The sequence below is a fragment of the Mustela erminea genome, chromosome 2 (assembly GCF_009829155.1).
Source record: "Mustela erminea isolate mMusErm1 chromosome 2, mMusErm1.Pri, whole genome shotgun sequence".
Classification (NCBI taxonomy): Eukaryota; Metazoa; Chordata; class Mammalia; order Carnivora; family Mustelidae; genus Mustela; species Mustela erminea.
Window position 1 is genome coordinate 129,003,289 of NC_045615.1, and position 23,642 is coordinate 129,026,930.

The following is a 23,642-nucleotide window of genomic DNA, read 5'->3' on the forward strand; positions in this document are numbered from 1 at the left end:
AACCACTCAGCTGCTCTGGGATTCCCAAGGACTTTGATTTTGAGGCACAATTGAGAACGGGTGGAAAGACTTGCATCTGTTGCCGATAGATGGTCCAGACCTCCTGTAAGTGTTTTATCGAAGGGTATTGATTGGACATGAAAAGACAACACAAGGGCACTTATGAGCTTGAAAACCAGTTTTAATCAGTTCAATGTATTCGACTCTGGGTGATTTTAGGTAGAAGCACAACTGTATTGGTGCCCAGTAGACTAGCTGATTTTGCTGTTTTAGTAACCAGTATACACTATATGACCAAATACTCCTTTATTAATAATCTCTCAGGGGCAAAATTTCAAAAGGGCATCATTTATAATAACCGATTGTGGTGTGTGTCCTGGAGAAGGAACCAGTGCTTTGTTTAATGTTTCTTCCTAGTACATTTACACGTTTATAGTTCCCTCTGCCTTGTAGGAAAGACACCCAGTGTCCCTTCGCAAACATTACGTACCATACCATAACACAAACGGGGGATTGCCGGGATCAGCTGCTAGTTCATTGTATTTGTGAGTGTTTCTTAATCTTTGACAGATTATTTTGAGGTAGACTTTGATTAGAATTATACAGTAGCATTTCTTGTAGGGCATTTGCACCTGTGCGTATAATGAGCTGAGACTTCAGAGATGCGGTGAATTTATTTGGAAACCAAATTTACCTTATATGGTATGAACAGCTTGTCAGATACCTGTGTGGTGATTTTGTCTTTTTTGTCTTGGTTAGTTTCTTCATCTCTGAGACCAGCATAGGGTGGATTTGGGCATTTGGGGTATTTCAGGGCTGCTAAAGCACACAGCTTATCTAGGACCTTAATAATCAAATAGGGTTTGGGTACAATGGTGTGGAGGACAGGGCAAGGATAGAGCTTTCCTTAACCTTGGGACACGAGAAAGGACAGGTGATAGGAATATCAGAGATGCTGCCTGTCAGAACTGCCTAGTGCTTCTGAACACTGTGGAAGCCAGGGCCCCACCCCCAAACAGGCTGCTACTTCCAAGCTGGGGGTGTGGGGGCAGTTTTTCTGCAGCCCCACTTGAGGTGAGAAGCAGTGCATTCCCTGGAGAGGACTGGATGTGGAGGACCTAGGTTTTCAGGTCGAGCATTCAGTGATTTATTCCATGATCTCTGTCAGTATCTGTGCTAACCGATCAAAATGTTTTGACTTTTTACCTTTGTTTTAGGAAAGTTACAGAACAATTTCACGGTCTTCCAGCAGCTGCCTTCTCTCACTCTTCCTTGCTCACCTTCTCCCAACGGCTCTGTTAGCGCCCGCAGCTGTTCAGTCACTCAGGTTGGATTTTTGTCTCTTTGTTTCAGACCTTCGTAGGAATGTGTTGGTCGAGTCAAAAGGTTGTAGTGAACCTTTCAAATGGTTATTTTGGAGTAGGACACTGGGTTTTGTGTTTGCAGAGACTCGTTCCAGGGGGGTTTGAAAGCTGAGTCTGTCCCATTGGCCATTTCAGAACTAGGGAAGCTGAACACTACTTGAGCAAGACCCAAAGGATAGAAGGATCCGGGTGAATGAGGGGGTGGCCTGGGTTAGGGGCCAGCGGTCATTAGCATTTCTTAGGTGCCAGATGCTGCCTTAGTCAGCTAATGAGCATGGCTCCTCTCTTTTTAGGAAGACCTAGGCCATGAGTCTGACCATTGGGCTAATTGAAAGCGTAAAGTGGGAGTCGAGGCATTAGCTCACCCTAGGACCAGCAGGCAGAGAAGAGAGGCCTGTGGTCAGGACCAGCCTTCTCTAGCATACAGTTGGTCACTTTGCTCCTGTGTTCTAGCATCGGCCTTGTTATCCTGGAAATCAAATATTTACATATGTAGAGTGTCTCATTTTCTAGACTATGAGCCTCTCAGGTAAGAAGAATCCTGTCTTCCTCATCAGGTGAAGTGTGTTCACCTCTCTGTTGAATCCAGTTTCACTCGGCAGCACTCTTGGACAACACTTGTGTCGTGTCTGGATGGTGTTTTAGTCTCATTAAATAATTTCAGTCATGAGCACTTGTAAGAAGATGTTGCCTTAAGAGTTTTGTATAAAATTTAAGACATGTAATGTAGAGGCAATACTTGATTTAATTTCGTTTTTCTTTCCTTATGTTTACCTTGTTTCTGACCAACAGGTGCAAAAACCATTTCTCACCAACAAAAATGAAACACAAAATGAACACCAACAAAAATGAAACTCTTCCTTCTGGAAAATAATTATGCAGAATAATTTTCTCTTAGAAGTGCTTGTTTTAACTTTTTGCCATGAGGAACATTTCATCCAAGGGGCAGAAGTACAGTGTGGTCTGCCATTTTTTTTGCAGTTTGGGTATGTTTTCCTGTTAAATAACAGGAAAAAAAATGCTAGAATTTTAAATACAAACCCGGGCTTCTTCAGATTCATTTAAAATTTCTTTGTTACCAGTTAGCAGCAAAACAAAAGTATAAATGTAAAGTAAAAATTATTTTTCATTCTAAATACTGTTTTAGAAGCTCTTTCCTCTGTCAGTCCTTGTGAGTAAAATTACACTTGTAGTGTATTCCTAATCCTTTAGAATCCCTAAATCCTTACCCCCCAAAAAGTTGACCCAAATGTTTAAATAAGGACTTTATTTACAGAAATGAATGTTTCTAGTTCTCTTACACTAAGTATCATTTTTCTGATGACTTATAAAAACAAAAGTTACTTAAGTCTCCTGCAGAAACAACATGCATATATACCGTGCTTTTTCAGTGTGTGAATTTGAAAGAAAGTTGTTTTGTGCAACTTTCTGTGAAACAGTGCAGATTTGCTTTAAAAAAGAGCTTTAGGGGGCGCCTGAGTGGCTCAGTGGGTTAAAGCCTCTGCCTTCAGCTCAGGTCATGATCTCGGGGTCCTGGGATCGAGCCCCAGAGCCCCACATCGGGCTCTTTGCTCAGCAGGAAGCCTGCTTTCCTTCCTCTCTCTGCCTGCCTCTCTGCCTACTTGTGATCTCTCTCTGTCAAATAAATAAAAATAAAATGTTAAAAAAAAAAGAGCTTTAGTATAAGCTCAGGTTGAGAAAAGAGCAGTTTAATACATTTTATGTCAAAACAGGGCCTTTTAAAAAAATTGGTGATTCATTTTAATTAACATTTTTTTGTTGTGATTCCCAATGTAAAAGGAGATAAAATCTCAAACCCTTACAGAATTTATGCCAGTGTAATGCTTTTCAGGTTCTTGTTTTTGCTGTAGTTAGCTTTGATTTACTCTGTCTGCTTATCTATGATCAGAAATGACGTAGATATTATTGCTGTGACTACACTAAAAAAAAGATTTTTTTTGAAAGTACCCAGATCGTATCAGTGGAAATAAACTCCTTGGCCTCAGTGTATTTGCCCTAATAGGGTCGGTGTATTTGCAGTAAATATTCTAACTTGGAAGTTTATGTTCTCAGAAACTGCAGTTTTACCTTGAGACACTTTTCGGTTAAGTTTGATTATTTTCAGGGTTAGTGTTGGCATCACCCCTTTCTTTATTTTTACATAGCTCTATGAGCTGCCAACTCCAGCAGCTGCTGGTTCTCAGTGGCCTGTCTCCCTTGGCTGGCATTCTGCCCTCATCCTTGACCGCTCCCCTTCCTCCTCCCGCTCCTCCTCGTCCTGTCCTCCACCTTCCAGACTCCCCAGCTTTCTATATGTCTGAAACATTGGCGTGGCCCCTGCTCCCATCCTGGCCTGTTTCCTTTCCTTTGCCTTTTCTGTTCCCAGGTGGCTTCCACCTCTTGTACAGGAGCTGCTGACATCGAGGTTTGCATCTCCTGTCTTGGACTCCAGGCCCAGCCACCCGCTGGATGCCTTACTTTCAAGTCCTCCTGGTCTTACTCAACAGGTACAGAAGCCAAACTCCTCATGTCATCTCCACAAACCTGCTTCTGTGTTCCATGACTTTGCGAGTCATGAGCTGGCCTCCATGCCCTCGACGCCCCCATCCAGATAGCCACCGAATCTTGTGCATTCTCTCTTCTGGAAGCTTTTATTTAGCCTTTCCTTGACTTTCGTCTTCGTCTAGGCTCCCCCAGGCCCCATCTCAGTTCTGTAAATGTTCTAAGCCTCCCTTGGGGCCCCACTCCCCATCCGTGTAGGGCTGCCTCGTTTCCATCTCCTGCTCCTGGATCCCTACCTCCTGGCATGTAGTGCTACTTAGAGAAATGTTTGGCAATAAAAGGAAGTAAATGACTCCATCCCCTCTTGTGACAGGTAACCCTGTAGGTGAGTCCAGGACAGAGCTAAAAGAATGGAGAAGTCAGGTTTCATCACAAGTGGGTATCATGCCTTCATTTCTCGAGAAACTGTGCTCCAGGGCTCTTCTGGGAAAGGGAACGTATTTCTCAATACGGTTACAAACTCACACACAGGTGGAGTCCATTTTTTGCTGAAAAAGTTTACTGTTTTCCTTATGGTAATTTTAAAACATTAGATTTTTCATTGTTGACAGTTTATTGCTGAAATTATGTTTGGTGATTTGCTGTCAAATATTCTGAGATGGTTATGTTCTTGTCAGGATCCTAGTGATTTCTTTTTAACCCCTGTTGTCTCCTTTGCACCCATGTTACGATTCCCCAGAGCAAGGAGAGGGGCAGGGACCACTGTCAGGGCTTTGACAAACGCCGGTCTCCTAAAGGTTGTGATTAGTGCGTAGGAAAGACGGGCCGTTGGAAAAACTTCCACAGCCTCAGCCCTGACCAAGGTTGTAGTGTGCCCTTTAGCCTCTTGTGACCTTGGGAAGTGGGGAAATAATCAGATTCTCTACTGTGTGTCTTACTTCTGTGTCATTTGCTACTGAGTCACCCTAATTTCACAGGACTTCACACATTTTCTCTGTGCTTTGGTTATATAACAAAAGACACCATTACCTCAGATGCAGTGGAAGATTTCAGCATATAGAAATGATACTTCTTTTAACAAACCTCAGGAGCCTGTGTAAGACTTTCCTGTTCGGAGAGTAAGTTTAATAATAGGGAAGATTCATACGACTCCTGATAAAATAATTACATAGACTTGCTCAGTAAAATGGTGAGGCTCTTTACTTGCATGAATTGGTTATTTTCTTTGAAAATTCTTTACTTCACATTACTTCCCAAAAATAACTTTTACCTGAAAAATGGGATTTTTTTAAAAATATTTTTTTATTTTTAAGAAACTGAGGCAGTTCTTGCCAAAGTCTTATTGTGCCTTGTTGGCAAAGGTGTGAATGGAACCTAGGCTTCCTCCATCCCTCTTCTCTCCATCCTGTCTTCTGGTATATTAGCCATTTTCAGGCTGCCATGGGATGTGTAGTTTGGTAGTAGGAGAGTATGCTATAGCAAAAGCAAATAGTGCAAATAATGCTGGACAGATGTTGAAATTTGGGCCTATTTAGTATTGTTTAGCTCATAAGCTTCAGTAATCTGTTTTTAAAATACAGACTATACCTAAATGTATTTTATCTCTTTGTTTATAAAATACCTCAGAAGGCTATATTATAGTCTTTATGGCAGAGATACTGTCTATAAGACATGCTTGATATAAAATCACAAAGAGAAATATTTTGAGTCATTGGGTCTTAAAAAATAGGAGCATACATTTTAAATCTACAACCATGTCCCTTTACTGTATATGTAGATTTTTTTTAAAAGACTTTATTTATTTATTTAACAGAGAGAGAGAGATCACAGGTAGGCAGAGAGGCAGGCAGAGGGGGGAGGGGGGAGCAGGCTCCCTGCTGAGCAGAAAGTGGGAAGCGGGGCTCGATCCCACCCTGAGATCATGACCTGAGCCAAAGGCAGAGGAGTTAACCCACTGAGCCCCCCAGGCGCCCCTATATGTGGATCTTCGACCTGAATTGTTAACCGGTGTTTTGTTGTTGTTCTTTACTCTATAATGTTGTTAAAGACTTCAAGCTTCTGGGCCTTAAATTGAATTTTCTTACATAGAAAAAAAGGGAAAAAAATTGCTTTGGGTATTAGGTCATAATGAAAATCAGGTCCTTCCTTATAAAGATGGAATTCGTGGCCATCTTGTTTCAGTGTCATGGCTGTACCTCTTCTAGGGGATCACACAGATGGTAACCGCGTTCACAGATTCATCTTCTTGTCTGCTGCTGCCTTGAAGGCTCCTGTCAGAAGCTGGTGATGAGAGGGTGTGGCAGGAGGGATGAGATAGCACATGGGACCCTTTTGTTCACCCTCTTGATCATGGCTCTGCATGGACCCCAAAGGCTTTGGAGTCTGTGTGGGAAGAAGCCCCAGTGTGTTGCCATGGTAATGATGCATCTTGGTTGCTCCCTCGAAGCCCCATAGTACCAGTCAACTATTAGGAGATAGAGAACTGAGTGATAAAGTGCCAGTGGTCCTTGAAGAAAAAACAAGGATGTGATTCGGAGAAGTGTTTTATAGATTTCAGTCTTCACTTGTCATCCTCATCCCGCCCATTTGTCGTTGAAGACTCTCCAAGACACCCTGCCATGAAATCTAGAAAACGTGCCTAAGGTTTCCGTGAGCCACACTGGAGACAGTCCTCTTAGGGAGGGGACAGCGGCTGCGGGCAGGACTGTGGCTTTGCGGTGGGACTAACCCGGGCTTGCCTCCGAGGCTGGCCGTGGGGCTGCTTGTCCGTGGGCTCGCCCTGAGCCCTGAGGAGTGCTGTGGGCATGTGACTCCTCTGGCATCGTCCCTGGCACGTCAGGGTGCGTGATGAATACGGTTGCCTCTCTCCGGCCGTGAAAGCGGTGCGTTCCCCTCGCGTGGGAAGGCGTCCGTCGTCCCGGCTTCCCCGCGGACTCCTGCTTCGGCCGGGAGCACGCGGGGTGCGGGGGGGCAGGAGCAGGGCGGAGGCTGCTCGCCCTCCGTGCCGCGGGGTCCCGTGTCGGGGTGCCGTGCGGGCCCGTGTGGGGGTGCGTGCCCTGCGGCCTCCGGTAATGCGCTCCCTTTCCCGGCAGGTGCCCGAGATCATCAGCTCCATCCGCCAGGCCGGGAAGATCGCCCGCCAGGAGGAGCTGCGCTGCCCGTCCGAGTTCGACGACACGTTTGCCAAGAAGTTCGAGGTGCTCTTCTGCGGCCGCGTGACTGTGGCCCACAAGAAGGCGCCGCCGGCGCTCATCGACGAGTGCATCGAGAAGTTCAAGCACGTCAGCGGCCGCCGCAGAGCCGAGTTCGACGTGGGCTCCCCGCGCTCGGAGAGCCCGCATCCCGCCGCAGGCCCTTCCCTCCCGGAGAGGGTCCCGCCGGGGCCGCCCGCGGGCGACGGGGAGCCGGGCCGCGGGCCGATGCGCAAGTCCTTCTCCCAGCCCGGGCTGCGCTCGCTGGCCTTCCGCAAGGAGTTCCAGGATGGCAGCCTTCGCAGCAGGAGTTTCTTCAGCTCCTTCGAGGAGAACGACATCGAGAACCACCTCATTAGCGGGCACAATATTGTGCAGCCGACAGACATGGAGGAAAATCGAACTATGCTCTTCACGGTAAAGCCCCCGGCGCCCGGGCTCCTCCCCGGGGCAGGTCCGCGTTCCGTCCGCTCTCCTGAGCGCCGATTCCTAGCGGACTGCTTTCGGATTTGTATGTGTGAATCTGTGTGTTTTATAGTGAATAATCCTTTTCTCGGGGGAAATCCTTACTTTAGTCCTAGGCCTTTACCCTCATCGTGGGAAACCTAAAGAGAACCCATCTTCTGTGCTCGTTTTTGTCTCTACCCACCCCACCCCTCCCTGCTCAGTGGAGAGAGACCTTTTCAGTGGAAGCAACAGGGCACTCGAAAATGTGTATTAATTTCAAGTAGTGTATCGCAACAAAATCTTTAGGTTGGAAAATACTTCCTCTTTACGGTTTCTATTAATTTATAAAACATTTATCCTTGGTTAATCAGGATAATTGGATTTGGGGATAAGATGGTATTTGAAATTTATACCCGAACTGAAAGAATAGTTTAGCCAACTGTTTACTCTCTTTTTTCCTGGGAGTGGTTTGGTACACTGAGAGCCAAGTGCCAGAGAAGGAATGGATACAGAAGCTGTCCTTGGCACTTTGGGTTCCTGGGTTCTGGGTTGCTCTGGGCTCCCCTGGCTGGGCTTGCCCTCCTTGGGGGTCCCCTGGGTTTGAGCTGATGGGGCTCGGGGCCTTCCCAGCAGTGAGCTGGCCTCTGAGGATCTAGGGAACTGATTGTTCTTCAGCCCCCTTCTAGAATGCTGTGACCGGTATTCTAGAGAGAACAAAATCACCATGGGTGTGATGTTCTTGTGCCTAACTCAGAGTAGCGAGAGGGCCGACCTGTAAAGAAACTGCCGCTTCGGGGAAAGCCACGTTGGATTAAGCAGGTTTAAGATGAAGATGATGTGTCTGTGCGTAAATAGTGCTTTTTTCTTCCTCTTTTCATCGTGTCCTGAAAAGGGTGCTGTGTCAGCCCTCAGGCTTATGCTTTAGTCTGTGACGTATATTTAAAAAAAAACAACTCTTGGTGTCATTGTGAAAGCTGCTCAGTGTGTGTATGTTAAATACTTAGTGTGTGACTGCTGTGTTCGGGGTCCCTTGCAACATGCTAGGAATAACAGCAGTGAACTGGACAGCCATCATTCCAGCAAGGGGCGTTGACAACTGAGTGTTCAAGTAATTGTCTCATTACAGTTGTGGTCTGGGGTTTCCAGGAAGGCTTCGTGGAGGAAGGAGCAGAGGTTCATTGTGACCAACTAGATATTCTTCTAGCTGGAGTATCCTGGGAGCAGCGGGTGAGAGGCCCTGAGGGAGGGATGGGCTGAATGCAGTTTATTATGCTGACCCAAGGCTGTAATGCTAATGCGCTAACTTTAAGAAGTCAAGTAAGTAGTATTTAAATTCCTAACACACAGTTATGTACTCCACAAATGGTAGGTTGTTTTAACAATAATTTTAAAAGATTTTTCAGTAAAACTGTTAATAGTGTTTTGGAAGCTTCAAAAGGAGAGCTTTGGTTTTCTGGAAGCTTTACTTTTATAGAAAGCTCACTTCCTTATAAAGCAGAGATGTGGCATCTGTGGTTTTGTTGTTAACTTTTGGATATTTGGTTCTCTGATCTCAAAGAAGACTACTGTCTTATGTAGGTGAACGTACTAGCGGGTGTCCTGTGCTACATGAAATCTGTGGGGTCAGCCGAAAGCTCTGGAGGTGATTCTCCACAGTTAAATAGTCAGAATCCTATAGGAGCTTTCCCCTTTTCTTCTTTATTTTCATAGGTTACAGAATGAGAATGTTTAATAAAACTGAATTTGACTTTCATGAAAAACTAGTTTCTTTTTTGTCTTTTAAGATTGGCCAATCTGAAGTTTACCTCATCAGTCCTGACACCAAAAAAATAGCACTGGAGAAAAATTTTAAGGAGATATCCTTTTGCTCTCAGGTAAATGGAGATGGGTTATTGGCTCATTTGCATTTGAATTTTTAATGAATTCTGTCATTCAGCATAAGTGCTAAAAGGTCATAAGATGTATGCCTACCGGGTATACTTGATTTTCGATCTTGGCATTTCTCCTTTGAATTTTAAGACAAAATATACACATAATTTTGAAATTAAAAAGTTCGCTGTTAGCAGCAATAATGTACTGGAGAAAAATAGATGGACCTTTCTTTTTTCAGTTATTAGTGGTAATATTATATAGTCACAAATTCAAGGTGTATATGTGTGGGTTTGCATACACATCTTATATATATCTTCATACATACACACAAATATTTTTAAATAGATCTCATTTCTACTTTATAAAAATTCTTAAGTTCTTTTTGGGTACGAGTCATTCTTCCTTAAGATAGTGACTCTATAAGGATGTTTTCCTCAGAATACAATGTCTACTTGAGTTCTTTCCTGATAATCTCTCAAAGTGTGTTTCATAGATTTTTGGGGGAATCAATTACAGTGAACTGTGTCAATTGTACTCAGGGTTTTCCTAGCAAATAGGAGATCGCTTAAAGTTATTGTCTGTCTATATTTTAAACTCTGTCTTCTTACTTGTTTGCTTTCTCATAATTAAGAAGATGTAATGACAGTAATGACAGTCTCATTCCTGATTTATAACATTCCTGATTTTAAAAATATGCCTTTTGAATCCTTTTCCCAAAATGTGAAAATAAAGAATGTTCCTTTTATAGTCGAATAGAGAACCATTTACAAAAGAAATTTTTCCAAGTCCGGCTTCCCAGAGAACGAACATCCATCAGGTGCTTACCTTGCTTTGTAAGAACTTGGAATGAGATGCCAGGATATGTCAGTGGTTGCCCGTTTATTGGAAAATGTTCAACCTGGAAGGGAGATGACCCACAGAATTTAATCTCGATTTGCTACTATGTCTATTGAAATATTAATGTTTAAACTTTGCTTTTTCATGTAACAGTTTTATTATTTCCTGAAGGCTTCAGCCTACAAGTATACACGATGGCCTGAATTTCAAGTTATTGGCACTCGTATCTCTGCACGCTGGTACTTCCTGGAGACGCTCATGTGTTAATATTTATGGGCTCTGTCTTATCTGCATCAAGGTGCCTCTTAGCTGATAACCTCCAAAAAATTTACATATTAGACCTGAAGAGCTCTTAGGAAACTATGGTGTACAGCCTTAGCCTTCATATCTTACATTTAGAAGCTTCTCTGCTCTTTGTGCATCTAATTCTTGACTCGTTCTTCATACCACTATACTTCAGTGCTTACCTCTTTGTTCTTGTAGGAGTAAAAATATGTTTTAAGTCTCTCTTTTTTTAACCTTTGTGTCTGTGAGTGTTTGCGTGTATGTGTGCATGTGTGTGTATAGTTGTGTTTCTTCAATAATCTTTTGTCTACTTTTGATTTTCAAAGTAATTTTTTATTCTTAATACCTAGGAAATGTTCTCATTTTTCTGTGTCCACTTTTCTGCCCTTCCTTTTAGTACTAAAATAAACATTACAAACTCTGGTTTTCAGTTCTTATATTATGGAGGTAATCACAATAATATTTTAGTAGAACGATGTTAATCTTCATATTTGAGAGATGTCTTTAGATACTTAAAATATCTGAGAAAATTGTGTGGAGCCACAAAAGACCCAAAAAAGCCAAAGCAATCCAGAGAACAACAAAACTGGAGGTATCATAACCCCAGATTTCAATATATACTACAAAATTGTAGTGATCAAAACAGTATGGTACTGGCACAAAAGCAGACACACAGATCAGTGAAACAGAATAGAAAACCCAGAAATAAACCCATGGTTGTGTGGTCAATTAGTCTATGCAAAGGAGGCAAGAGTATATAATGGGGGAAAAGACTGTGTCTTCAACAGTGGCACTGGGAAAACTGGTCTGCTGAATGAAAAAGAATGACACTGGACTGCTTGCTTACACCATACACAGATATAAACTAAAAAATGGATTAAAAGACCCAAATGTGTGAAACATGAAGCCATAAAACTCCTTGAAGAAAACACAGACAGTAACCTCTTCAACATTGGCTGTTGCAGAATTTTCCAGATATCTCCTCAGGCAAGAGAAACAAAAGCCAAAATAAACTACTGGAATTAAAACAAAATAAAAAGCTTCTGCACAGAGAGGGAAACCAACAACAAAATGAAAAAGTAGCTTACTGAATAAGAAAAGATATTTGCAGATGATATATCTCATGAGGGGTTAATGTTCAAAATATGTAAAGAACTTATACAACTCAACCCCAAAGCCCAAATAATCTAATTAAAAAATGGGCAGAGGACATGAATAGACATTTTTCCAAAGAAGTCATACAGATGGCCAAGAGACATATGGAAAGATGCTCAACATCACTCATCATCAGGGCAAAACAAATCACGATCACAGTGAGCTACCCCTGGCAAGGATGTGGGGAGAAGGAACCCTTGGTACACTGCTGGTGGGAATGCAAGCAGCCACCGTGGAGAGCAGCAGGAGGTTCCTCAAAACCTTAAAAATAGAACCACCATATGATCCAGTAATTCCGCTACTGGCTATTTACCCAGAGGTATCAAAGCACTAAATCAAAAAGTTGTGCATTCCTGTTTTTATTGCTGCGTTATTGACAATAGCTCAGATACAGAAGCAGCCCAAGTGTCCACAAATGAACGGCTGAGGAGGAAGTGGTGTGTATGTATGCCCCACGGGGTATTTCTGAGCCATAGAAAGGATGGAGATCTTGCCACTTGAGACCACATGGATGGACCTAGAGGGCATTATGCTAAGTGAAATAAGTTCAAGAAAGAGACATACCACATGATTTCACTTACATGTGGAATCTGAAAAGCAAATGAAGAAACAAAAAGCAGAAACAAACCCAGACAGAGAACAAACTGACAAGTTGCCAGAAGGGAGGGCGGTGGAGGTGTGCCGGCTTCGAGGTCCGGTCTGGAGCGCGTTCAGTTGCAGGGATGGAAGGTCCCAGCGCTGGGAGGACAGCCTGCGGGATTGTGAGGGCGTGGTGTGGTGGGAGATGGGGTGCACTCGGGGTGACCACAGACTTGCCGAGTCACCAAGTCGCACACCTGGAACTCTGGTAACATTCAGTGTGCCTGTACTTCAGAAAAATCTGGGAAATCATTTTAGAGTGCTCTAGAAGGCCGCGCTGCCTAGGTCTTGTTGCCTTCTGGCACTTGTGGCTTTCGGATACCGCTCACCGCGCCTTCCTCTCTTCCCCGCCTGCAACAGGGTATCCGACATGTGGACCACTTCGGGTTTATCTGCCGAGAGTCCTCAGGGGGTGGAGGCTTTCATTTCGTCTGCTACGTGTTTCAGTGCACAAACGAAGCTCTGGTAAGTGACACTAAGCAGCTCTTACCTGGAAAACATGTTTCTGGGCAATGTCAGCCTCACTGATTTTTCTTTCCTTCGTAAACTGTAGAGCTACATTGACGTGTTGTTATTTAGCTTTAATTATCCGCCATGACTGTTTAGTGACTAGCTAGTACACATGCAAGCCTTGTTGGGCTATGTGTCTTCGGTTTTCGTTTTTGAGGAACGTGCTTACGTTCACCCTCTGGCCTGGCATTAAAGTATGTCATTTTGGACGTTCGACCCAGAGGAGCTGGCTCTTTCATGAGTATTGAATTTGTGTTTTTAGTTTCTACCTTCTTTACGAGCTTTGAGCTGCTGGGTAGTGTTTCTCAGATTCTAATCCTAGCAGTTATCACGATTATTATCTGTCAGTCGGTGACGAATAGTGCCCCCAAAATCTTAAAATGCTGAAAGTGTTTGCAGAGTCCTGAAATCTCAGCCCTGCTCGTCTTACACGTGCTGGCTCCCTGTGTCTTCTCTCTGATCAGGTTGATGAAATCATGCTGACCCTGAAGCAGGCGTTCACCGTGGCGGCGGTGCAGCGGACGGCTCAGGTGCCTGCCCAGCTGTGCGAGGGCTGCCCCCTGCAGGGCCTGCACAAGCTCTGCGAGCGGATAGAGGGTGAGTAGCCTTAGTTACCAGGACCGCTGGTGGATTTCAGCATGGCAGAGGATGGGGAGAATGTCTTCTGTACATGGCCAAGCTATTGTGTTTTGTGCTCAGCGTTTGAAGGGAGGCGTCCCTGCCCTTTCCCCATTGCTGCTCTAAGGGTCGTGGAGCAGAGAAACAAGCTACAGATGCAGCCGCCTAGCATTTATCCAGGCCGTGAATGGTCAGGTCAGCCCTGTTGGCTGCTTTGAAGAGGTCTAGTAAGGTGAGAGCTGCAGGATCTCCGCCACGTGTTTCAGTTCCAAGGTCACTGGTCATTTCTGCCAGGACAGTGTTGACGGAGTGAAGGGGCAGAAGACAGATTGCACCTGAGTCACGGGGAAGGAATAAAAGGGGCTGGGGGACGACTGTAGTTTCTAGAAATGTGCTGTAGGGAGAAACGTAAATGTACTCATTGGCAGCTGCTGTTTTTTGAGCACTTAAGGCGTGCCAGGCCCTGCGCCAGGTGCTTTCACGTGTGGGAGGAAAGAGGATTGCTGATTTATGTTTTAGGGATAAGTGCACCGAACACTTGTGAGGTCGAGGGGAAAACTAGTGTGGGAGCCCAGGAGTCTGCGCATGTGGGAAAGCCCTCCCTGTCGCCTGCGCACAGAGCGGCCCCCTGGGGAAGACTGTGCTGGGGGAAGAGCCAGCGGACTCACTTTGCACAGCTGGGGAGGTTCGAGCAGATCCAGGGCCACAGAGGCCCAGTGGGTCAGAATGGAAAGGAGGAGACCCCTTTCTGGGCGGGGGGAAGGGGTGCGGGGGTGTGGAAACTTCCTCAGGTGGGAAGAGAGACGCTCCATTTCTGGGCCTGCAGGGGAGGCAGAGGCGAGGGGAAGAGAACGAGGGTAAACCCGCCATGACGATCCTCTGAGGGAGCCTGGCACTGAAGGGGTGCATTCCTCTCTCTCTCTCTGGTTTTCGTTTTTTTCCATTTATAGGAGGATTTCTAAAACTTTGTGATTCTGAGGGGAGTCACAGGATTTAAACAACCCATGTTATTGTAAAACACACACACACGTCCACAAAACCCCTCCAGATTTGCTCATGTCGCATGTCTCTAGAACACTTCCAATGAGTTCTACTTGGGTAGAGAAAAACACTGTATTATTTGGATTTCATCCTTTTTTTCATAATAGTGGCAAAAGTACACATCATATAAAATCGACCATTTTCACCTTTTAAAAGTGGGCAGTCCAGTGGCATAAAGTACACTCACGTTGTTTTGAGGCCACCACTGCCGTCCATTGCTGGGGCTTTTTAATCTTTCTGAACTGAAAGTCATTAAACCGTAACTGCCCAGTCAGTCCCCCTGCCCCAGTTCCTGGCAGCCACCACTCTGCTGCTGTGTGTGTGAGTGTGACGGCTTCCAGGCACCTCATCCAAGTGGAGTCATCCAGCTTTTGTCCTTCGTGACTAGCTGATTTAGCATAAATCTCCTTTCTCGTCTTAGCAGGAATCGCATTCCCTTTTAAGGCAGATGAGTATCCCTTCGTGTGCCTGAACCACATTGTCTAGTTCTGTGTCCACAGACATTTGAATTGTTTTCTCAGTTGGCTGTTGGGAATGACGTTGCTGTTAAGTTGGCGTATAATCTCTCCTCATGTTCCCGTTTTCAGTTCTTTTGGGAATATACCCAGAAGGGAATTGCTGGGTCAGATGGTAATCATGTGTTAAATCTTTTGAGGGTCGGATTTTCCACGGTGGCTACACCATTTTACATTCCCGTTAGCAGTGCACGAGGGTTCCAGTTTCACCCATCCTTGCCAACACACGTTACTTTCTCTCTGCTTCTTCTTTTTAATGATAACCATCCTAACGGGTGTGCAGTCGTATCTGATTTCCCTTTTTAAATGAGCTAAACTGACAATCACCACCTTAAGTTTCAAAGGTTCATTCGCTGGCATTATAGTGCTCTTTAAAATGAATCAAAATGATTAATATTTTCAACTGTGCTTCCCTAGTTGTTACTGTTTGCTGACATTATACAAAATAAGCTGGAAAGGAGAAAAGTTGAGTTTTACCTAGAGATCTCATCTCAAAAGATCACTAAACCTTCCCTTAGTGGTTGTCAAGATAAGGGAAAGGATGACAGAAATGTCCCTTAAGAGCTTGTTAAGAAGCCAACAACAACGTTGGCCTTGACGATAAAGCAGACCGTGATCTGCAGGGACTGGAAGGATTCCAGATTTCTACTTGATAAATCTTTCTGTGGTCTGGCTTAGCTTTCCGAAAGTGAGAGCTGAAAAGTTCAGTCAGGGAAGGGATTTTGCTGCTGTATTTTGAAGTTATTATTTAATTCGTCTTTTTACCTGATAAAATCCAAGCAAAGCAGAAAGCTCTGCTAATGTAGAAACATTCTTGATAGCACAATTAGAAGTTTGGGGTTTGGCATGCCTGATGGGAAGCATTTCTTAGGTAGAGCGGGCACAGTGTTATAGGCATCCTAAGGAGGGGAGATGGGTCCTTTGTTGGGGAGATGCTGGTTTCATGAACACTTTGAGGCCCTTGCTGTCTGCTGTCATGCGTTCCTAATAAGTAGAATGAAGTGGTTTATAAAAGCTCATTGTGTGTGCCCATAAGCGTAGTGCTAATAGGAAGTCAGGCTCTGTCCAGGAACTCCATACACTGGGGAGAGGACTAATGACATGGCCACAAAAAGAAAGACTTAAATACTGTTTCCTTCATCAAATGATTTAGTTGGGTTATGCCCCAGGATTTATAAAAAAAATACATACAATATGTCCCAACCGCGGCAGTGGGACACACACTCCCAACATGTAAGATGAGCAGCTCTGCTCGGGCCTGAATTTGAACTCTGAGCAACTCCTAGCAGTGCTTGTCTAGCATTCTGCTTTCTGCAGAAACCAGACAGCAATGCCTGATGGTGTTGAGAAGCCACTGGAAGGTTCACTGTAAAGGAGTGGAGAGCCAGGCCTGGGGTCTGGGCCTGCCCTGCTGTCTGAGGTGGGTGGGGCAGGAGGGACTTTCTGAGGTGAGGCGTCCTGAGGGCAAGGATAAAACTCGTCAGAGTCTCTTCACCTGCGCCCCCCCATACAGAGAATTTTCTGTGCCGTGGCCTGATTGTTAGACGTGTACAATCAGTCTGTTGTGCAATCGGTCTTTTACGCCGTTAGTTGTTGTACAATTGGTCGAACTTTGCTCCGAGCTCTGGGGTGCTCTGCGCATGTGAGCGTCTCGTCAAACAACACACGTATGTCCTGATAGGATGCTTATGACATTGTGTCAGGGAACTGCGGAGAGGCTTTTGGTTAACGCTGATGGCTCCTTTCGCTCATCAATTTAAACACTCTTTTTTTTTTTTTTTTTAATTTTTTAATTAAAAATTTTTTTTTTTTAAAAGATTTTGCTCACTTACTTGACAGACAGAGATCACAAGTAGGCAGAGAGGCAGGCAGAGAGAGAGGAGGAAGCAGGCTCCCCGCCGAGCAGAAAGCCCGACGTGGGGCTCGATCCCAGGACCCTGAGATCATGCCCCGAGCCAAAGGCAGAGGCTTCAACCCACTGAGCCACCCAGGCGCCCCTTAAACACTCTTTTGAGTCAATATTTAAGTAGTGCAGTAAAAAACCACCCCTCTGTTTCCCTGGCTTGTCTGACCTGCTAGCTTGCTGGAAGAGTACCTGAATTGCGTTCTGGCAGAAGCCAGCTGTCTTTTTGGCACTGTCACCGCCTCTGCAGTCACGGTAGTACGGAAGCCAACCTGTGGGTCGGGCGACTGGACTCTCTGGGAAAGGGAGGCAGCGGAGAGTTCAAGAGCTGTCGGTGGAGGGAAATGGACCTCGTTCAGAGTCTAACTCTGTCCCTCACTTAGCCGATGACCTAGGACAAAATACTGGACTTTGCCTGTGCCTCAGTTTCTTCATATATACATTGGAATTGCTTAGAATTGCTAAGAATGGTGCCCACTCAGATTGTTTTGAGGGTTGAGGGGATGCACATAGTGCTCAGTGTGGTGGCAGACCAGCCACTCCAGAAGTGTTGGCTTTTATTTTTATAGGATTTTCTTGGCAAAAAATAAAGGGAGGCGGGGGCTGCCGGGAGGGCGGATGTCCTGGAAGCTGAGATGGGCCCAGCAGAGCTGTGAGCAGGGTGGGGGCTCCGCGTCCACCAGGGGTCCGGGGCTGTGGGGAGGCGGCGGCTCATCAGCCTCCTGACTTTGGAGAGTCACCTGGCTTCTCTCGACCTCAGTGATGCCACCTCTGTAAAAATAGGCTTGATTTCCATGTCCCGGGTCCAGACTTGAGAGGCGGCCCCTCCTGGCCACACTCAGCCATGCAGATGCATTCCCAGTGTTCTCGGGGTAGAGTGCAGCCTGGCACCTGCCCCGGGGTAGGAGGATGTGCAGCAGGTGCGTGAGCTGAGAGCCGCCCTCGGAATGAAAGTGCCCGGCGACAGTGCTCCCACGGTAGTCTGCTCAGCAAACGCTTCCATTCTGAATCTTCTCGGCAGGCGTAACATTTCTCTCTGGCACCAAGAAAAGGCAAAACAGGATCTAAGCCCTGTTTGTGTGAAGAAACAACTTTCGGAAGCATGAGTTTCTTGTTGGCACTATATCGTGACTATGTAACTTTTCCTCAAAATCCTCCCTAATGGTAATTAGATGGGCTTAGACTAGTAAGAAGCAAGTGGTGCTAAAACGAAGGTGGGTAGCTTCGTGAATCAGTCTGCAGGGAGCCGACTGTGGAGGAGAACATGATAGGGCAGCAGATGTTTTCCCTTGAGTTGTCTAGTTTGTATATAAGTACTGATGCAGACAGTGTTCTGATTGTGCGAGGTGTTCTAACACAGAATGGTGGAGAAAAGAAAATTCGGAACCGCAGAGGCCTGAGATGGGGTCCAGCGTGGTGGTCTTTTGGCGATCACATCAGCTCTCTGGGTCTTAGTTTCCTCAAGTGTAAAATGAGGCTAACTTGATCGTCTTCACCAGTTGTTCTCAGTGTTAACTGAGGCAGGCCTGGTGTCTAAGACTGTGCCTGGCACGTGAGGACTCAGCTAAAAAATGTTAGCTGTCATCATTGCCATCACGAACGTTATGACTGAGTAGAATGTCCGGAAAACTTAGGAAGCCTGGAGTACGTAAGGACGTGAAAAGCCCGAGTCGGAAGTTCTGCTCCGCCTTGTGGCTTCTCCATAGTGTGTTTTCATGTCTCTCTCTCTCTCTCTTTTTTTCTTAACAGGAATGAATTCTTCCAAAACCAAACTAGAGCTCCAGAAGCACCTGACGACATTAAGTAATCAGGAGCAAGCAACTATTTTTGAGGAGGTTCAGGTAGGCACGAGTTTCTAATTGCTACACTTAAAGCAGAGCTGAGCAGCTTATCTGTGAGATGATCCCAGCTGGGAGGAAGCGGACCTGGTTCCTCCTGGTTCAGGCTCACCAGCCCCGGGCAGGAGCCAGGTCAGATGCAGACTCCCACCGGGTCTTGGTTTTCATGGTGAATGTGACTAACCCGGGGAAGTCCTGCCTTAAAGAATATTTTGGGATGAGGGAAAGGAAATTGCTGAGTGGAAAGAGCCTGCCACCCAGGAGAAAGATGACGTGGACTTTGGTCCCCGAGCATTCCTTTGCTCCCCAGGACACCTCTGCCAGCCCCTTCCTGCTTGGGGTTCCAGTCCCAAAGTGTGGGAGTAGGCAGAGACAGGATTTCGTAAGTAAGCTTGGTCACTCACTGTTTCTCCCTTCGTCCTCAGTGTTGGAAAGGAATGCAGATAATGTTACCTACTTACAACTATGTATCAAGCCTAAATATAAAAACAAAATACAAAACCAGAGCCAGGCTCATTGCTGACTGGAAACTCTCTCTTGTTCTGGCACGCAGAGGCCATGTAGCTCGGGAAACGACGCCGCGTGTGCCGGCATGCCTGGACTGTGTTCATTATGAATCTTTAGTGAGCTCATCACAGATTTCATGTCCACTCTGGCCAAGGGGCATCTTCTGAGGTTTCCTGGCACTTCTGTAGGGAGGAGAGCACATCAGGACGAAGAATATCTTTTTTTGTGGGGAGGGGAGTGGCAGGGGTACTGCAGAGGAATCATCAACCCAATCTAGAAGGACGACAGCTCTGGATGGCGAGTTCTCTCGGCCTCCTCACTGGCGCGGGGCTGTACACACCGGCCCCTGGCCCGTTTTCTGGCAGGAGTGACACATGTTCGGAGAAGGAAAGCAATGGAAGGTTTTTCAGTTTCACAAGTGGCTTAGATTGTAGTTTTCACAGTTTCCAATTGCCTTTAAATTTTCTTGTTTGCTTCTGAATCAACTTGAAACAGGCTACTTTGTTTTTACTTAAAGGATCCTTAGAGTTCTGAGTAGAGAGTACTCAGAAAACCTTAGTGGGATTTGTACTTGGAATTCATAAATGGATGGGCAGTTTGCTTTTGACTCTAAATGTGTTTATGGTGGAGGCTGGGCCTTTTCCCTGGATGCCGATCTGCTTGATGGTCGAGTGTTAGCGAGCCACTTTGGGGAACATCTTTGCCGCAAGCTCAAGAGATGCACATTCCTCCCCTAACGTGTGTTTCATCTTTTATTCAGACAGCACTGTGAAGCCATCCCAAAACAGTGCGATGACTCAGCGTCAGCAATAAGTGTTCTTTGGCAGTGAGAAATTCCTAACGGATGTGATTCTGAGATTCCCTTTGACCCGTTTAAATTTTTAGACAGCTAGTGCATTATGGACAAGAGACTTTTTAGAGAAAAGTGATGATACAGGGTTGTGTTTTATTTTTTTTCCCTGTTATTTGTAAATGCATGCAGTCCATATCTTGGGGCCCCTATGTGTTGTTCTAGAAGGCTCTGTAACTCCATTGGCTTGAAGACCAAAGGGAAGTGACACTGGGCGTGAAAAGCCAACGCTTGCTTTGTCCTCCGTCATTGTAAGCGCAGCTCCTCCTTATGAGATACAATTTGACATGGATATCTTCTTCTAATGGCTTGGGGGTTTCACTGAATTATTTTCAATGGCCATTCTTGGTTTTGTTTTGTTTTGTTTTGTTTGCTGTTGTTGTTAGAGGAATTTTTTTAAAAAGAGAATTTATGAGGGAGAAGCAGGCTTCCCGCGGAGCAGGGAGCCCAATGTAGGACTTGATCCCAGGAGCCTGGGATCATCACCTGAGCCGAAGGCAGATGCTTAATGACTGAGCCACCCAGGCACCCCCGTTCTTGGTTTTATAAACCAAGTTTCTTTCTAGGTAGGAGCGCCTGCTAATGTGTTTGCAAATTATACCTTTCAAACAGATCATAGAAAGGTGGCTTTGCAGTGTCAGGACCCCTTTTGTAAACAGGAAGGTTAATAAGTTCCTTTGTACAGTTTTCCTGGAGGGTAATTTATTTCTGAAGAGTTCTCCAAGGGCAGACATTCATAAGACAAATGTAATTATGGTTGAAATGAATGGTACGTAATTACTTAAAGAATACATAATCAGTGTTTTTGTAAATAAATGCTAAATGCAGAGAAACAAGGGCAGACCACACAGGACACCAAGAGTAGAAACCCGTGGGGGCTCAGGAGGTTGTCGTTGCCACATGCGAGCTGACTTTGAGAATGCTGAGATAACTTGGTGCCTGATGAGCCTGGGGGCCTGTGAGCCCTTCTGTTGGGGGACTTGTGACACTTCACAGCCATTGTTTAATTGATGACCTTCTAAAATGCATCGTCTTCAGGCACATCTCACCATGCAGGCAGCCCAGGGCTTCTGGTGGTTGGTCCCCTGCAGTGCTTTCCAGTCCAAGTAGGGCTAGCAAAGGAGACGCCTCACAAGTCCAGCTCTGTCCTGCTGAATGACGGTATTTCAGGGAATGGCTGAACCAATACTGAGTAGATAAAACAAGTTGATTCATACTCAGTGGGGGGGGGGGGGGGTCAGTGATGGATTAAAGAAGATGATTTTTCAGAAGTTTTAAGGATTAATAGAGGGACTCCCCCTCCCCAACTTTGTGAAGAATATCAACTTTGTTGGATTTTCCATGGCTTTAAAATTATTTCCTCTAAGATTTGGTTATAACTTTGTAAGAAGATGTCATAAAGCAGTGTCCAAGTGAGCATTGCCATTTCAAGTAGCACCGGCCGAAGTCTGTAGACTCTCAGCATTCTGGTACTCATCAGTCAGCGCTGGGAATTCGGTTTTCAGGCCCTCTGATGTCCAACTCATAGGCCTTCTCATAGAAATAAGGTCAAGAAGCATGCGGCAGAATTGGCTTTGTTACTTTTAACAGGCAATCAGCTGTTTTGTAGTTGTTTAAATGAAATCTAATAGGAGAAAAGCGCTCAGATCAGTGGTATGTGTATTTCAGTGAATTTTTATAAGACGAATACTCCTATGCAGCCAGCCAGCCCGAAGATTAAGAAATAGAGCATTTCCAGCTCCTCCCCCTCCCTCCCCCACTGGTATTACCCCCAGGGACCGACAGTCCTGACTTCTGACACCGTAGGATTGATGTTTTTTTTTTTTTTTAAGATTTTATTTATTTGACAGAGATCACAAGTAGGCAGAGAGGCAGGCAGAGAGAGAGGGGTGAACAGGCTCCCCGCTGAGCAGAGAGCCCAGATGCGGATGCGGGGCTTGATCCCAGGACCCTGGGATCATGACCTGCGCCAAAGGCAGAAGCTTTAACCCACTGAGCCACCCAGGCGCCCCAGCAGGATTGATTTTTTTACAAGCAAGTTCATTTTTAACTGCGAAGTGATGCTGTCCAAACTGGATTCCCCATCATTTTCCTCAGACTCGTCTCTCTCACTAATGAGTGTTTATAAAATCAAATCACCCGTACAAAGGGGTGAGTTGCCACGTGGAGGGTGGTGAGAGACCTTGCTAATCATTTGAACTCAGTAGAAGAGTAGCCACAATCACCTTTCAGATATTTTAAGGAAGGATTTATTTTTTGACATTGTAGGACATCATGGATATGGATTTCTGAACTTAGTGACTTTCCTCTGATGTTTCACGACCTCATGATGTTTGTCTTCCTCTGCCTCCGTTTCTAATGCCTGTGACAATACGTTGTGCTCCTTTGTCTCATTTTCGTCCATCTGAACTTCCTTCTTATATATTTTCAGGAAAAGAAAATGTCTTTCTCTTATTCCTGCATTTTTAGCTTTTTTTGAGACTTTGAAATAAGCAAGTGCACAGTTTCTCCAAGAAAAATACACATTTTCTTGTGAGAACAGCCCCAAATATTTAATTGTTATGGAAGAAGGAATGGTTCTGACTCTTGGGTGTCTGTTCAGAGGCCTCCCCTAATTCCCGTGTGCTCCTCTTTCTTAGACTTCAAAAAAAAAAATAGACTTTATTTTTTTTTACAGCTGTTTTAGTTTTGTAGAAAAAGTGGGTAAAAAATATAGAGTCTCCATATGACTGCCCACAGCCCACCCTTACCCTTAGGCCACTTTTCCCTATGATTAACATTGCCTCTTAGTGTGGAACATTTGTTACTACTGGTTAGCTCCTATTGATACATTTTTAGTAATTGAAGTCCATAGTTGACATTAGGGTTAGCTTTTACTGTTGTACATTCTGTGGGTTCTAACAAATGCATAGTGGCATGTACCCACGATTACAGGATCAGCAGAATTGTTTTTCACTACCCTAAAACTCCTCTCTGCCCCTTCAGTTCATTCCCCCCCCTCCAGCAAACCCCAGGCCCCTGCTCATCTGTTACTGTCTCCATAGTTTTGCCTTTTCCAGAATGTCATACAGTTGGGATCATACAGCATGCAGGGGATTGGCTTTTACTTAACAAAATGCATTTAAAGTTCCTCCATGTTTTTTCATAGCACGATAGTTCTTTTTATTTTAGTGCTGAATAATCACCCATTTTTAAAAGACTTTATTTATTCATTTGAGAGAGAGGGTGCAATCAGGGAGAGGAGCAGAGGCAGAGGAAGAAGCAGACTCCCTCCCCGCTGTGCAGGGAGCCTGACGCTGGGCTCCATCCCAGGACCCTGGGGTCCTGACCTGAGCCCTGGACAGGTAGATGCTGAACAGCCTGGGCCACGCAGGTGCCCCTAATATTCCATTTTATGGATGTGTCACAATTTGTTTATTCTCTGTCGTAGGACATCTGGGTTGCTCGTAAGTTTCTGCAGTTATAAATAAAACTGCTATAAACATTTGTGTGTTGGTTTTAGTATGGACGTAAATTTTCCATTCCTTTGGGAAAACTTGAAGCAGTGTGATTTGCTGGATCGCGTGGT

General features: G+C 45.1%; 1 protein-coding gene across 5 annotated transcripts in view; it reads left to right on the top strand.

The window, feature by feature from the left end:
* TBC1D1 (TBC1 domain family member 1) overlaps positions 1-23,642 on the top strand; it is a 228,238-nt gene that overhangs the window by 103,654 nt on the left and 100,942 nt on the right. For all 5 annotated transcript variants that reach the window (XM_032334073.1, XM_032334069.1, XM_032334071.1 and 2 more), the window contains 5 exons: positions 6,959-7,474; positions 9,289-9,378; positions 12,653-12,757; positions 13,267-13,399; positions 18,629-18,720. In XM_032334073.1, coding sequence (XP_032189964.1) covers positions 6,959-7,474; positions 9,289-9,378; positions 12,653-12,757; positions 13,267-13,399; positions 18,629-18,720 — 936 coding nt within the window. The remainder of the gene's footprint in view (positions 1-6,958; positions 7,475-9,288; positions 9,379-12,652; positions 12,758-13,266; positions 13,400-18,628; positions 18,721-23,642) is intronic.